The sequence below is a fragment of the Anser anser genome (assembly GCF_964211835.1).
Source record: "Anser anser genome assembly, chromosome: 7".
Lineage (NCBI taxonomy): Eukaryota > Metazoa > Chordata > Aves > Anseriformes > Anatidae > Anser > Anser anser.
In genome coordinates this window covers 4,893,972-4,910,934 of record NC_139727.1, presented here as the reverse complement: position 1 = coordinate 4,910,934, position 16,963 = coordinate 4,893,972, and the positions used below count along the sequence as shown (strand labels likewise).

General features: G+C 46.4%; 1 protein-coding gene across 17 annotated transcripts in view; it reads right to left on the bottom strand.

The window, feature by feature from the left end:
- Positions 1 to 16,963, bottom strand: part of KAT6B (lysine acetyltransferase 6B) — a 129,246-nt gene that overhangs the window by 100,913 nt on the left and 11,370 nt on the right. For 3 of the 17 annotated variants that reach the window (XM_083844694.1, XM_083844692.1, XM_083844696.1), the window contains exons 1-2: positions 10,796 to 10,922; positions 4,521 to 5,416 (exon numbers count right to left, since the gene is read on the bottom strand). In XM_083844694.1, the coding sequence (XP_083700820.1) occupies positions 4,521 to 5,141 (621 nt within the window). In that variant the 5' untranslated portion in view covers positions 5,142 to 5,416; positions 10,796 to 10,922. The other 14 variants (XM_083844691.1, XM_083844689.1, XM_083844699.1 and 11 more) reach the window with 13 other exon arrangements.

Below are 16,963 nucleotides of genomic sequence, written 5' to 3'. Positions count from 1 at the left end.
GGTCAGCTTAGAAATACAAACTGAAAATGAAGGAAGGGGGGGAGGAAGGTAAGAAAAAAATGTCATGCCAAGAATCAAATGGAAACGATTACTAATACAGTTGTTCAGCTGTTTAAGGGAGTGTTCAGGACAACCAAGAAAATGCTGCATGCATCAGATTAGCTGCAGTTGCACTGCCTCTTTTGAAGGATCCTTTAGGTAGTAGCTATACTGAACACAGCAGGGATGTTGCCACTGAGATAGACTACACATTCCCACTGTTCTGAGAACATTAAACAAGTGGCCATTACCTCATCTTTTAAAGCCTTTATTTTCATATTAAATTATGTTTAAAAACTAAGAAATTAAAGCCCTGTCTACAGCCTACAAACACCAGCTTCTTCAGGTTTACATCTGCTCAGCATTTGTGTTCAGGAGACAACCACCTCTTAAGACTCAGTAGGTTTCACCCAGCTCCCACGCAGCAGAACCTTCCCAGTGCTTGTCCAAGTGCCCAGGAGAACAAGAAACAGTGTGTGAAGAGCAATGGCTGTCCTACAACTGACTCCATTGAAGATAAAATTTACCACCCATTTAAGAACTTGAAACAGAACTTTCACTGCTGCATTTCCAGACGTGTATTTTAGTGTGTCAGAGGCTTATCCAAAAACTAGGTACCATGAAGCATATTCAGACTCGTTTCTCCCTCTGTTCTCACCCCTTCCTACTACGCTCTCAACTTTTACACTGCATGTTCCAATTAACATACTTACACAGCCCTTTCCTGAAGATGCTGCATGAGAGAAGGTGTGAAACATGGGAGAGATGCTATCTATGCGAGATACTCTGAACATAAACAAGAGCACATGAGAGCAGTTAAATTGTTAAAACTAACTATGCACTGCACTAAAGCAAAGTGCACAAGATCAAAATACTAAGCAACAAGTTTTCTTTTTCTGCTTTCCTGCATGCATTGTTTTTTGTTTGTTTCATTTTTGTTTATTTACAGGAAAGGAAAAACCTTTGAAGCCTTCAACCTAAAGGCTATCACGCTGTTTTCAGTTTGCCTTTGTTGTTATAAAGGGCCCACCTCTGGCTGGAGGCTAGGCTATTCCTTAACACAAACTTCACGCTTCAAAATAAGCAGCTACTCAAGTGCTTTGATTCACCTTACCCATCCACACCAAGCTAGAGGCTCTCTTAATGTAAGGACCAGAATATTCAAGGTAACTGTGGCATCTTTTTGGTATTTATGCTACCGATTATATTTTCCAGAATGAACTGCCTAGAGACCATACAGCCAATGAGAGTTAGCCACCTCCCAATGCAACCTGTCCTTCTTCCGAGCCTTGTGCTTGCATCTCTTGAAGCACAAGTGAAAAAGCAACCCGCACAGACACGAGAGAATAGAAAGGGGTGGAGAAACTGAGAATTCAAACAGCTGTACTGCGTGCTTCTGCTTCCTGTAACAGCAAGCTGACACACCTTCGCCCAAACCCAATAGTCATGATAACACTTGAAAGGAATACTGTTTCTAAACAAATCCTTCATTCCAGGCCAATGGCAACAGGATGAAACATGGTGATACAAGCTAATGCTGCTGTAACTAGCTGCAGCTATTTCAACTTCTACTGAACGAAGACAACTGCATCTACTTGCGCTGGATCACCCACTCAGCGGGGAGGCAAGAAAAGCAGCGTGGTATCATCACCGAGAGAAAAATTTAGCACCTCCCGCTCCCTGTTCCACATACGTACTTCATCTCACGCAAAACACCCAACACCCCCGGCATACAGTCATGGCTCCAGCCTCACAAAACTAACTTCAGTGGCACTGCAATATAGCAGTATCATCTCCTCCGTGTACTAGGCACTCTCATGGCTCGGAGGCGGAAGGAAGGGGTGCATGTGTGTGAAAAGCCACCAGCACAACCCCCTGCCTGCCCCCCAAACGTTGCTGGTTCACCTTGTACATAGGAAGAAAGGATCAGAGTCTGCACTTAGTACTGCAAGTGTGAAAGTTCAGGTTGCCAAAGGGGGAGCTCTGAAAAGATGCAGACTTGTAATGCAATAAATCTTTACCTCTCGTCCTGATGAGATGTTAACTATGCACAAGTTTAAAAAAAAAAAAAAATCAAGAAGCTTCAACAGTCATCTATCTAAGCAGTTTTCTACAGCCCCTCCTGTTCTTTCTTCTCCTCAAGGTAAGTCAACAGAAAATATACTTGAACTTCACCTCTAGTCTTTGCAAAAAAAAGAAAAAAAAAGGCCACCCCAAAAACAAATGTGTGCACTCAGCTTTTACTGGAGCTAACTACATGAACAGTCAAACAAAGAAGCTTTGAAATACACTCATCTCTTTCAAGCCCAGCCATTCATGAGAGATGCCAATTGATTACTGAATTTTTGACAATAAAATATAACCATGGCATTCCCCCAGTACTGCCACCAACTTTTCCACGTTAACTCTTCCACACTAACTCTTCCAATTAAAATGGCCAAGCAGTTTTCCTGCAGCATTGCTCTGCTCATTCATAATTTATCATTAACATCAAATGAACATGCAATCGCATCCCAATAACAAGCCTGCTTATAGAATTAGTTGCAGAACTGTCCCTTCTTTAGTGTTTTTAAAGCCATATAGCTTGAGGATCAGGAAACACCCTATGTTTGAATGAAGTCTACATGCATTTGCACAGTAACCTGTGCCACAACTAGTACAGCTGAGCACAGCACGTGAGGATGTGCACTACACAGATACACAACTAGTGCTTTGCCAACCTTACGTCAAAAGTATTTTTGTGTCAGGAAGAAGTGTATGTCGAACAGTTTTTAAACACACAAGTCACACTGCTAATTTTGAGGCACCCAAATCAAAAGCTTTTTTCTTGCCAAAGCAGTTGCTAGATAACAGATTTGTTTGGCTAACTTCTGAAAGACAGATTTATCCTTATACCAGCATTTTAGTACGGCAGTAACGGCTTTTTCAGTGCCGTGACCCAACTAACATTTCTAGCAATGGATGTCAGTCCCAGTGCGTAGCCTAACAGGGAAGATTTTCTTTCCCCCAGAACTCACATGAAGTATCATAGCACTGAACTGTTGTGGTTGCTCTGTACTTCAGACTTCACATTTTTAATGCCACTGCAGTATCAGAATTACAGAGGACTATCTGAAAGTACTTATACAATAGAAAGCTTTATCACTACAAGTAATTAAATCCTTACAGTGTATAGCTACAGCAGTAATTGCATGGTAAACCACCCTTCTGAATTCCCGTTCCGATTATTGAGCATGACTCTCCATGCATCCTTCAAACACCTGCCAAGTCCAACTTGATAGAAATGGACAGAAATCCACATAAGACCAACCATATTTAGAGAAACTCAGAAAAGTCAATGTCCAGATACCAACATTCATTGTGCCACCTCTGACAGTTCCATGAACAACTCTTTGAAATTTGCCTCAATATTTTTTAATCAAGAACTCTCTTCTCTGTGCCCTTTAGTGCCTTAAGATCAGCTGAAAGACAAAGATGAGTGAAAATCATCTTAAAAAGAAAAAAAAACATAACCTAGTATCTAGAAATAGATGCTAATGGCATTTCTACAATAACAAAGTTGTCTGGCATATTCCATGCCAAAAAAGAACTGTCTCCAACTTTACCATGAAGAAGTTTTTTTAAAAAAAAAAAATATTCCATTTTATATAACCCAATTCAAGCACAAGAGGTTGCTTCCTTCCAAGTATACTGAAAACTCAAAATACATTTCACCACACTAAATGACGAACGATCAAAAAAATACCTACAGACACGTCTTGGATGCTAGCCTTTTGTAAACAAAACACCAACTGACATCCCCCAAACGTTTTCCCTCAAGGCTTCAGGTTAGTTATTCACAGTGTTGAAAAGAAAGTCCAAATAATCAAAACAAAAAAAGCACACATCTAACAAGTCCAAGGAAATTGAAGATAGGAAGAGGATTCTCAAGTTTACCCCTATTTGTCCGTCTGACAGCACTTATATTCCTAGAATATTTACATTGGCTCCAGTTCCTATTCCTATTAACTACGATTTTAAAGCTAAGTGAAGTATCTATATACAGATATTTTAAAAAACAAACAAAACACACTAAGTATCTTAAATATCAAGAGTTCTATTGGTAGTACTTCAGCTAGTGTTAGAACCACAAGAAAAATTATGTCCACACAAAGTGACAGTAAGAATGCCAGAACCAAATCAGATAGCAGCTATCAGCAACACTAGTCCACCAGACAAGACAGAACAACCTCACACCCAGAAGAGAGCAGACAGCTGCACTCCTCCCTGCTGCTGTTTACCCACTGAAAAGCCAAAAAACAAACTACCCAACACAGAACAGCAGGACACAGGGAACTAAGTAAACACGCCTTATCAGACCTGATCCTGCACAGATCTTCGGCACGCACCCTCGCTTACATGCATTTAAAAGGCTAAATAAAGAACAAGATAAATCATTGCTTTTGCATTACTACCTTTGCTTTCATTTTTTCCAGCCTTACCTGGTCTTTTTCATGGGGTAGAAGGCTGACAGGTGGAAGAGAAGCTGGGAAAGCGCTGGGATATTTTGGAGGTCCTTTGCTTTCCAAACCACCATAATTCACTCTATACTGAGGTCCATCCTTCAGTAATCTCCCATTGTTCACAGCACGTTTGGCCCCCAGACGCAATCTCTGCTGAAAAGCAGGATTGTTGAAAACGTTTGCTAGGTCATTTTGACTTCTCAGATACTTCTCTATGTTTTTCAGGGAGGAGCCATTTGGTTCTTGAAGCCCTTCAATTGCTCTTCTCAACAGTTTATTCCAATCCACGTTACGAAGCTCGTTACAAGCTCCTCTAGATCCTTTAACAGGTTTAGGAATAGTGCCAGGCTTAACAGATGAAAACCGTCCAGGATTATCTGGGTCCTTGTAGGATGCAAGGCCTTTGTTGGTAACTTTAAGAATAGAACCATCTTGAACACTAAGTTCCAGCTGTTCCGAAACAGTCTTCTTATCTAATCCATGGGAAGCACAAACAGCGTGACATATTCTCTCTTCAGATGGCCGTTGCTTTTGCTTTTTAACTTTTTGTATAGCTTCAAGAATCCACTCAGTATAAAGTGGGTTGGCAAGTTTTACCATGGTTGACCAGTAATTGTTTCCAGCCAAGGGTTACCCATAGAGGTTCCTCCTTATCCTTTTAGCAAATTTTTCAGAGGTTGTTCACACCTCAAAGACAAATCAAGGGATTCCATACACTGCTTGGATACATCTCAAAAAAAACCCATCCTGAAGAGTCAGAGAAGACAGGGAAGCATCTGCTGGCTGAAACTTCCAATTACTTTACCAATATGGAAAGGCAGAAAGGATTCATTCATGGTGATACTCGTACATCCTTACAAAACGTTTGTTTCAACCTTTAAAAAGAAAAAAGGAGAAGGCAGGAGAGATTACAGTTAATGCCAAAAGAGTAACAAATAGAACACAATCAGACGTTTATTCGTAGCGTAGATAATGCAGTATGCAAAAACTTCTCAGAGATTATCTGAAACACTGGATAATTCCCTCCCCATATCAGAGATCATCAGAAAATCCTTACATTTCTCATAGCATTCAATGGGTTTAGCTCTCCTCAATTCCATCACCCCAACACCTAACCTACTACTGACTTGTCAGGCAGCTTCCACTCAGCCAAACATCTGAAAATATTCTCAAAAATATGAACTGCCTACAAAACATTCTTAGACACATTGGAGTAAGAAGATGTCTACATGTGTGGATTATACCTGTACAGTAAAAACCCCTTAACTGATGGAAGTCAAGTTATGAACCACAGCCATTTCTGTGTGCTGCCTTGTAAGCACTATGCCCTGTTTTGATTACACAACGGAGAAGAATCAATACCCCAGAATCAGAACAGTGTTACTGGTATTACATCTTTCATTAATACCCAGCTATCCTATAATGCAGAAAGTAATTACAAAGGCACATCTCATTCCAAGGTATGCAGTTAACAGGCACCTATTTTTGATAGAGGCTCTCAGGAACATATATTAAAACAAAGTTACAGGACACAGTTTCACATAAATACACCGTCAGCATGCGAACACATACGGACGTCATATCGACAAAACATGTTGCAGCGATTCAGCTCCAAGAACAATTTTCTTTACTTATTATTGAATATATTCCTCTAATAGAAAATTCAGTGGCTACAAAAACTTCTTTAAGAAATCTGAAAGAACATCTTGAACAGGAATTTATTTCTTCTGCAAGACATTCATTTTTTATAAAATAAAAAAACACACAAATTAAAACAGTGGTCATCTAATGACTAAATATATTTAACAGCTTTTTTGCTGTGAAATATTAGTGGCAACTTTTGAAGACATGAACAGAGCTGTGCAATTATTTTAAATCAAAGTAAAATACATACAAAAGGAGAGAAATCTTCATTCTCAGTAAGTGTGCTGTCTCATAAAATAGAAGATTCACCAGTTTCTCAGCAAAATCCAAAAATGAAGTAATCTGAAACTACATTTCTGAAGCCAAGGCAATCAGCCTACAACAAGCAGAAATATCTGTGATTACGTAAGTCTTGGCCCTCATTTATATTCATTTATTCAAGTCAGCTTGCATTTCAATCATGTTTAAAACTTGAGTAAATTATGAATAGGAAAAAACCTGAATTGGTAATCTTTTGTTTTTCAACTTGTTAAGAAGAATCCTCTGTAACTGTGAAGAGAACAATTACAAAAAAAAAAAAAAAGGCTTTTGGTTTCCTATACGTGCTCTCCTCTTCACCCCCCTCAAAAATCTCTTTAAATCTAAGGTACAAGATCATGTTTCACATATTATTACACCTACACAACAGAATTTGTAACAAAAGAACAGCTGATAATTGGGAAATGTGAAACTCTTCTATACCCAAATAGTAAAAATATTAATCAATTCATTTAATTAATTTCTCATTCTTAAGGTTCAACTGAAACGTAAGCATTTTCGGACTCAAATACACAAGTTCAACTGACTGCCAGAACGAAGACACACTCCTGATAAAAAACACAGGGCCTGAACATTTAATTGGCTCTCACAGTGAACCCTACTACACAGACTGAATGATGTTTCTTGTTTCCAGTCTGTACTCAAGCAAGTTACATTTGATAACAGTACTGCATTTTTCAAGAATCAGTAATAAAACAGTAACTTGATCTCTAAACAGGCATTTTAATTTAATCCTCCGTGGACAGCATTGTTCAGATTCACCATTTTCGCGTGATTCCAAAGCAACACTGTAGCCACAAACTGCAAACAAGTATGGGGAATGAAAGTTTCCAAGGTATTATGAATCCTTTGAACTCTCTCACAACTCTAACACTGAAAATACAATAACACAACAAACAAAGCAGAAGCCTACATATAGTGGAGACTGGCACAAATAGAGACAGCTTTATGCTTTGCCCTAGGCTTTGGAAGGCCCTTCTAGCTGCATATAAACAACGTGCCAGTTTCCTAGAAAGCTAGTTGTAAGATCCCAAGTTCCCTAATTCGGCTGTTCTATGAGGAGTCCTCGTGAAGATGGTCAGTACTCAATTCAATGCTGAAAGCTGCGTTTGCTGAGTCAGACATACTTTCCCCATTTTTCAATCTCCTGCAGTGCTGTTATATTGAATTTCATACAAGCAACCACATCACTTCCATTAAATTCCAGAATACACAGTGCAGGTCTGTTCCAAGCGCCTGGACACCAATGAACATTTTGGTATAAATGCTGCAACTTGTGGCTTACAGGAATTTTTATTGGCCAGTGACTGTGGCAAAAGGTGAGCATAAGCCTGTAGCTTCATGTAGAGCCTGCTGCTTGGCACAGGAATTTCACAGCAATACATATTCAGAATTACATTGTTCCTTATTTACTTAAAATTCCCCACGTGTAATACAACCTCCTGCACGCTAGCGCCTACTAAATCAACACTAGTCGAGTGTATCAGCAGGAGCACTGAGTTGCCAACATGGGGCAGGATATTCCAAGAGAAAAGTCAAGACACTTTCAATTCACTCCTTCCAGCAGAATCTAAGTTTGTTCTGCTTTAGGAAGCACTGTAAAGCTAACCTGATCCCATTTCGGAATTGCTTTACCCCAACCAGGAGTTTCAGTTATTCTGCCACTTTGATCGCAGATGTACCCAAAGTGCAGCACCCTGACCTCCACAACCCACATGACATGGTCTACCATACATAAATTTCGGAGTAACCTCCTCATAGTAAACATTTTTGCCAACAACATAATCCAGCTCAGTGACCCAGGAGCGCTATGTTAAAGAGGCCTTTCATAAATCAGGTCCTGCTCAGACAGCTATTGATCCGAGATTAACAACATATAGATCTATACATACCCATTCACTTGCTATGTATAAATACAGAACAAGCTGCTTCAGAAACAAGCTTTACAAATTGAATGTAAAAAGGCATGTGGAGCTTCAAAACGAAGTTCAGGTTTCTAAGTTCAGGATTTATTTCACCAAAGCTGCCAAAGAAGGTCACACCTCATTTAATATTTAAAGAAAAAAAAAATGTGATGCTTACCCAGAGATTTTTGAGGAAATACCAATTTTTAAGAGTGATAATAAGTTAACAGCAGGCACTCATTTCTATTTGTTGACTTTCCTCATCTTATAATTAAATAACCTTTAATCAAGCCCTCAACAGCACCCATCCAATCACAGATGAGGTTCTCCAGACTCCTATGTGCACAGGACCACTTTCAAGTCTTATAGCAAGAATTATGAAGCTCTACCTCACATGTCATGTTTCAGCTTCTACACTACACGAAATCTTATTTTGAAAGTGGTAACACGGCAGAAACTTCTGATCATGCTATGATACCCATCAAGGCTGTTAACAAGTCTGCTACCAAAAGGCTGCAGAACATAAGCATTGGTATTGGGGGGGGGGGGGGGGGGCGGGGGAGTACAATACATTACTCTCAAAACAAGAGAAGCCATCTCTAGTCAGGGTTTGTCCTTTAACTTAAGTCATAAATAATCAGATAGATGCAAAGAAGTTGCAAAGTTGCAGCTTGGGATTTAGACTGAATGCAAATATAAAAACATACAGCTATTGTACAGCTGGTTCTAATTAAAGAACACATTGACTGAATCTGTCATTCTTAGGTGTCATCAGTAATCGTATAATCCTGTAATGAGGTCTTTTTTAGGCTGAACTAGTATCTGGAACTACTTCAGAGTGATCCACATTTTAAATGCAAGCTGTCTAGTTGGAAAGAATAAAAAACACTAACAACAAAAAAATGTTACCCACTCCAAAACAGCACTAAACAAGTTACTACACAAGTATCCAAAAAGCATTTTATAAAACATCATCTGAAGTCTTTTTCAGATAAATTCATAAAAAAATCACTTCAGTTGTCTTAAATGCAAATGCAGGTAAACATTTTCAAATTGAAGTTAAAGCTGCTACCAGAAAAATAAATAAAAAGGAGAGGGGAGGAAAAACAAACAAAAAAAGAACAGCAACTCATGCAACGTGCTGGTGACCTATGAAGCACAATTTCTTTCTGCTTCCTCCTACCTGCTCCGCACAGATGTAGAAGCAGCAGCAGGCCAGCTCTCTGCTGCAGCATCAGGGTCAGGTAAGGATTGCAGCAGAGGAGAAGGAAGAAGAGGAGACTGCCATTGCATTCAGGGAGTTCTTTGCCATTTTTCTTTCCTCCAAGCCATTACTAAAAATTACGCAGCTAATCAGCTCTACTCTACCACCCCAATCTCAATTAATGATGCAAAAAGAGGCATGATACTCGTTTCAGCATCACAAAACAGTCACCTACAAAGAGACAAGGAGAAAGGAGATACTGACAAGGACTACCAGCACATGACACTCTGAGAATTATCCACATCGTGAAGCCAGCTACCGTATTATTCCTTATAGAACCTGTACTTTTTAATTGTAACAAGGAAGGGAACTGAAACTTGCCCATGCTTTAAACACAGACAGATAAGAAGATGTTACAATAACTTCAGAGCTATACCAGAAGACCTGAAGGGAGCACGAGTAGTGCACGGGAACCTGAAACTGACGAAGCGCCTGCACACTGTGACAGCCCACAGCCAGCTTAAGATCAGATGCTAAAAGGCAACTGTCATGACAGCACCAAGCACCACCAAGGCCAGCAGCACGAGGACGACACCCCCAGCAGGACTGCCCAGCTTTACCCTCCCACAGAAGTTCTGAGCACTCAAAGCCCGGTGACTCCGGAGCATCCCCCAGCACAGAAAGGCAGCAGGCGCTACCGGCAGTGCACCTGGGGAGGGCTGCACTGAGCACACCGCTGCTGAAGGGACGGGTAACTCCCGGCGCCCAGGGGCAGCGGGATGAAGGGGAGCTTTGGGGCCAGAGAGCACCGGTTCGGGCATCCCTCCCGCAGCCCGGCTCCAGGGGCTCGGCCCACGCTCCCCAACCTGCCCCGAACTGCCGCCGTACCCCCGAGCTCCGAGGCCGGGATCACCTCCCGCTCCCCCCCCCCCGCTCCCGGGGCAGCGCCCGCAGCCCGCAGGACTGGCCGAACCCCCCCGGCGCCGCCACTCACCTCCGCGGGACCGCGGCGGCGGGGGAGGAGCCTCCTCGGGGCGCCGCAGCGGCTCCCCCTGCTGCCGGCTGCCCGACCCCTGCTCCCTGCTACCGCGGCCAGGCCGCGCCGAGGCGGCCGCCCCCCACGGCTGCGCTGCCCCCCCGCGGGCCGCTCCTCCCCCCGGCCGCCGCGCCCGGCCGCGCCTCACCTAAGCCGCCATTTTGTTTCGCCCCGTTGTGCCTGACGTGAGTCCGACATGACACTGATTGCAGCCCAATGGAGGCTCATTAAAACCTCACCTACCCCCGCGCCCCGCCCACCGGCGCCCGCCATTGGGCCGCGCCGCGCACGCCGCGCCGCGATCATAGGCGGCGGATCGATGTCAATCAATCGAGCCCGTCCCGCCCAGCAACTAACCGGCCTCCCCCATTGGAAGACGGGGCGTGTCAATCAACGGGCACGCCCCTTCCCTCCACGCGCGGCCCCGCCCACTCCCGAGAAAGGGCGGTGCCGGAGGCTGCCATTGGCCGCCAGCGCCGCCACACAGCCGCCCGGCCCGCCTCACTGCTGGGACTCGCACGCCAGCGATTAGGCAGCGGCCGCCGGCGGAGGAGGGAGCTCTCGCAAGCCCGCCCTCCCGTTGGCTGGCGCCGCCGTCCATCTAGCTCCCCCCGGCTCCGCTCCGCTCCCCTCCCCCACCCGTCGCCGCCCCACCCGCTCGTGCCGCTGAAGTTCGGGAGCGAGACAGCGGCGGCGGCCGCCTTGAGCAGCCCGGCACAGGGCGTGCGGGCGGGCGCGCGACACACACTGCTCAGCAGCCCTCAATACTCAGAGTCACGCGCGCGCCGCGGTTGCCGCCGGCCGCGCGGGCGGGAGAGGCGTGCTCGCAGCGCAAGCCGCCCGAGGTGCCAGGCGCTGGCAGCCTCTTATCGCGCACACGCACGCCCCGCACCGCCGAGGGAGGGGAGGGGGGGAAACGGGAATGGCGACAATGACTGCCGGCTGCACGGCAAGTTTCGCCATGCGAGGCGCGGGGACTCCTCTGTCAGCCCGCCCGCCGAGGAACAATCGCCGCCCGGGAGCGAGCGGGGGGCAGCATGCAGCACAAAAACCCGTGCCTCCCTCCCTGCCTCCCCCCGCCGCTCCGTTCCCCCTCTCCCCAGCCCAGCCATCACCTCCTGCTGCTGCTCCCCCTCCCCTGCAAAACGCAGAGCGTTGCAATGCATTTACCCAGCGCAAGTGTCTGCAAACACGTGCATCAGCCCCCAATGCAAAGGGAAAAAAAAAAAGTGCGGAGCCTAGTGACAAGCCCCCTGCGCTGCGAGAGGGGAGGGAAACGGGATTATTATGGTAAATTGCAGCCTGTCACCCGACGCACAACAAACCCCATCGCATGCTCCCTATTATCCCCCACGTAAACTCCGGGGAGTCTGACCTCGGATGCAGGTTTCCCCCCTCTGCTCGCAATGACCTCCTTTCTCTGCCCGTGTGTGTTTCTGCAGCAGCGTTTCCTGCGGAATGTGCTGCCCCTGAAACGCGATCGCGGCTTCTCCCTCTCTCTCTCGCTCGCTCCTTCTCTGTCTCTCGCTCGCTCGCTCTCTCTCCTGGCTGCGAGCAGAGCCAGGAACACAACAACAACACAGCCTCCCCCCACCCCCTTCCCCAAACACACACACACGGAGGGGACCCAGCCAGGAGAGCCAGACAAGCCGGGGTGGGGGTGGAGGGAATCCCCAGCCAGCGGATTGATTGCACTAGTTACCTTCTCTAAGCCCCTTCGCGAGAGGGGGGGAAAAAAAGATGAATACAGAGAGAATACCTTGTCTCCCCTCCTCCTCCTCCGCGGGGCTCCTCTTCTCACTCCAAACCACTAAAAGGTGGACGGGCAGATCAGACGCAAGCCATCGGCTCGCGGCGGGGGAGGGGGGCCGCACGAACAATTAGCGTTAATTTTAGAAATTAAACCAGAAACCCACCCCGAACCTCCAGCCTCCCCGACGCTGAGCGGACGCAGATTGCGAGGACTGGTGCTAAGACACAGGACCTGATAACAGCTAATTGAAAGGTTAATCTACATAGGCTGTGACAGAAGAGGTCCCTCCCCACTTTTTTTATCTGCTGTTGGCAAGTGGGAAATTGAGCTCCCCCCACCTTTCTCCCTCAAAAAAAAAAAAAAAAAAAAAAGGAGAGGGAGAGAAAGCGGGGGGAAACCAATAAAGTTGGGGGGAGGCGCGGCCCAGTGTCGGCGGCCGTTAGGGGCTGAGGGACGGGGTGGGAAGGCAGCCTGAGGGGAGCAGGCGCCCGGGGGGCCCCGGCGCCGGGCTCGGGGGTGCTGAGGGGCTTTCGTCCACCCTGGAGGGGTTAAAATGTCTCTGTTGGAGCACCAACGCTGGCAGATCCTTCCTCGAGGGCCTGGGCGATTCCTCAGTGCGGGGGAAGAGGGTTGTGTCGGGGGGGAACTGTAGTTAGGCTGTGGGATGAAAGGAAGGTGAACGATTTACAGATGTCCTCCCATCGAGTGTGTTGCAATGAGATATTATGAGGAAGATATTTTAAAGGACAAGGTGGTTAAGCACGCGGACTTAAAACTAGTTTCAACCTTTTCTCCATGCCATCTTGAGCCATGCTGCCAAAGGCCATGAAACATGTCGAAGTCTAAAATACCAAAGATGTTTTTTCTCAGTTATGGTTAGCAAATACCACTTCTCACTGAACTATGGAGTGACAAAATACCATAGGGTATGGCACCAGTCAAGAGAGGGAAAGGTGGTCCTACCTACATGTTTATCTACTCAACTAAGCACCGGCTAGGTGCTAGGGGTGCTTCCCATCCTCCCAAACCCGAACCATGACCCATCTCAGGGGTCCCCAAGGCATCCTTTTCCATGTATTGTGGGTGACGTGCTGCATTTGGGTGCCTGTCCGCAAAGTTTTGTAAAATTAGTATGTCTGGTCCTGAAGAGGAAAAGATAGAGCTAAAGGAATTCATTTATTTTGAACCCACACAGAGGAAAAAAAAAATCCCTTTTAGAGTGGATGGAAAGTGACCTTCTACAATAAATCAAGGTCTTTCCTAGATCATGTATTGCACGTACACCAGTAAGAGAACAAAGTTTCCATAATAATAGATTAAGTATTTTGGTTTAGTGCAACTTTTTTTCAGTCAGTTGCTGCAGATACTGTATGAGGAAGCTCTTTGGTGATGTTTCAGAGCACTGTAAAATTGAATGACCTACCTACAGAAATCACCAGGTGAAAATGTTATTCTGGCTTATGCCTATGATACCATACCTGTTGACTGAAGATTTAGTCTTTTAATGGCCAGAAGCAGTCTTTTAAATATACAGCAGGAAACTAAAATGTGCAGTGACCTAATATTTATTGGAGAATCCTTCAAGGTTCATGTATTACGCAGACTTGGCTGTGATTGAAAATAGTTTTAAAATTATTGGAAACAATATAAATCATTACAGCACAATTTGCAGCAACACTATTCTGAATGTTGTGTCAACATTTCCATTATGGACTTATTTTTTTCCGGGAAATTTACAACTTGGTTAGTGGTAAAAGAGAAAAATAATCTCTTGAAACTGAAACTTGGCATGGCATGTCCCAGTTCAGGAAACAAAACACTGGAGAAAACTTGACAATCTGTTTGGCCATTTCTAAATTATGAGTGTGCTGAAGGCATAAGAATAGCACAGAGAAAAATCATAAAAGTCTCTATTTTAAATATGTTACAGTATCACAGTATCACAGATTTCTAGGTTGGAAGAGACCTCAAGATCATCGAGTCCAACCTCCAACCTAACACTAAGTACTCCACTAAACCATATCGCTAAGCTCTACATCTAAACATCTTTTAAAGACCTCCAGGGATGGTGACTCAACCACCTCCCTGGGCAGCCCGTTCCAATGCTTAATAACCCTTTCGGTAAAGAAGTACTTCCTAACATCCAACCTAAAACTCCCCTGTCGCAACTTTAACCCATTCCCCCTCGTCCTGTCACCAGGCACGTAGGAGAACAGACCAACCCCCACCTCTTTACAGCCTCCTTTAAGGTAACTGTAGAGAGCGATAAGGTCGCCCCTGAGCCTCCTCTTCTCCAGGCTGAACAAGCCCAGCTCCCTCAGCCGCTCCTCGTAAGACTTGTTCTCCAGACCCCTCACCAGCTTGGTCGCCCTTCTCTGGACTCGCTCGAGCACGTCCATGTCCTTCCTGTAGCGAGGGGCCCAAAACTGAACACAGTACTCGAGGTGCGGCCTCACCAGAGCCGAGTACAGGGGCACAATCACCTCCCTAGACCTGCTGGCCACACTGCTGCTTATACAAGCCAGGATGCTGTTGGCCTTCTTGGCCACCTGAGCACACTGCTGGCTCATATTCAGCCGACTATCAACCAATACTCCCAGGTCCTTCTCCACCAGGCAGCTTTCCAGCCACTCATCTCCCAGCCTGTAGCTCTGCTTGGGGTTGTTGCGCCCCAGGTGCAGGACCCGGCACTTGGCCTTGTTGAACTTCATACCGTTGACCTCAGCCCATCGCTCCAGCCTATCCAGATCCTCCTGCAGAGCCTTCCTTCCCTCGAGCAGATTGACACACGCACTTAGCTTGGTGTCATCTGCAAACTTACTGAGGGTGCACTCGATCCCCTCATCCAGGTCATCGACAAAGATATTAAAGAGGACCGGCCCCAGCACTGAGCCCTGGGGGAGTCCACTAGTAACCGGCCTCCAACTGGATTTGGCTCCATTCACCACAACTCTCTGGGCCCGGCCATCCAGCCAGTTTCTAACCCAGCGAAGCGTACGCCAGTCCAAGCCCCGAGCAGCCAGTTTCTTGAGGAGAATGTTGTGGGGAACGGTGTCAAAAGCCTTACTGAGGTCAAGGTAAACCACATCCACAGCCTTTCCCTCATCCACCAAGCGCGTCACTTGGTCATAGAAGGAGATCAGGTTCGTCAAGCAGGACCTGCATTTCATAAACCCATGCTGACTGGGCCTGATCGCCTGCTTGCCCTGCAAGTGCCGCGTGATGACCCTCAAGATAATCTGCTCCATGAGCTTTCCTGGCACTGAGGTCAAACTGACAGGCCTATAGTTCCCCGGGTCTGCCCTCCGGCCCTTCTTATAGATGGGCGTCACATTGGCTAGCCGCCAGTCAACTGGGACCTCCCCCGATAGCCAGGACTGCCGATAAATGATGGAAAGCGGCTCGGCCAGCTCCTCCGCCAGTTCTTTCAGTACCCTCGGGTGCATCCCATCCGGCCCCATCGACTTGCGCACATCCAAGCTCCGTAGCAGGTCGCCAACCATTTCCTCATGGATAGCGAAGGCCACATCCTGCTCCCCATCCCCTTCCACCAGCTCAAGGCACTGGGTATCCAGAGAACAGCCGGTATTGCCGCTAAAGACTGAGGCAAAGGCGGCATTAAGCACCTCAGCCTTTTCCTCATCCTTAGTAACTAGGTTTCCCCTCGCATCCAGTAAAGGATGGAGATTCTCCTTAGTCCTCCGTTTCGCGCTGATATATTTGTAAAAGGATTTTTTGTTGTCTTTAACGGCAGTAGCCAGGTTGAGCTCCAGATGAGCTTTGGCCTTTCTAATTTTCTCCCTGCACAGCCTCGCTACATCCTTGTAGTCCTCCTCAGTGGCCCGCCCTTTTTTCCAAAGATTATAAACCCTCTTTTTTCTGCTAAGCACAAGCCGCAACTCTCTGTTGAGCCAGGCCGGTCTTCTTCCACGCCGGCTCGTCTTTGGACACGTGGGGATGGACCGCTCCTGTGCCATCACGATTTCCTTCTTGAGGAGCGCCCAGCCTTCCTGGACTCCTCTGCCCTTCAGAACCGCCTCCCAAGGGACTCGGCCAACCAGCGTCCTGAGCAGCTCAAAGTCAGCCCTCCGGAAGTCCAATACAGCAGTTTTATTGGTCCCCTTCCTGGCCTCGCCAAGAATAGAGAACTGAACCATTTCATGGTCACTCTGCCCAAGACAGTTTCCGACCACCACATCTCCCACCAGTCCTTCTCTGTTTGTGAAGAGAAGGTCTAGCGGGGCACCACCCCTGGTAGGTTCACTGACCAGCTGCGTCAGGAAGCTATCTCCCACACTCTCCAGAAACCTCCTAGACTGCTTTCTCTGTGCCGTGTTGTGTTTCCAGGATATGTCCGGGAAGTTGAAGTCCCCCACGAGGACAAGCGCCGACGATTTTGCAACTTCTGTCAGTTGCCTATAAAACTCCTCATCCGTCTCCTCATCCTGGTTCGGCGGTCTATAACAGACCCCGACCAGGAAGCTAGCCTTGCCGGCTTTCCCGCGGATCCTAACCCACAGGGATTCAACCTTATCATTCCCAGCCTGGAGTTCCACAACATCG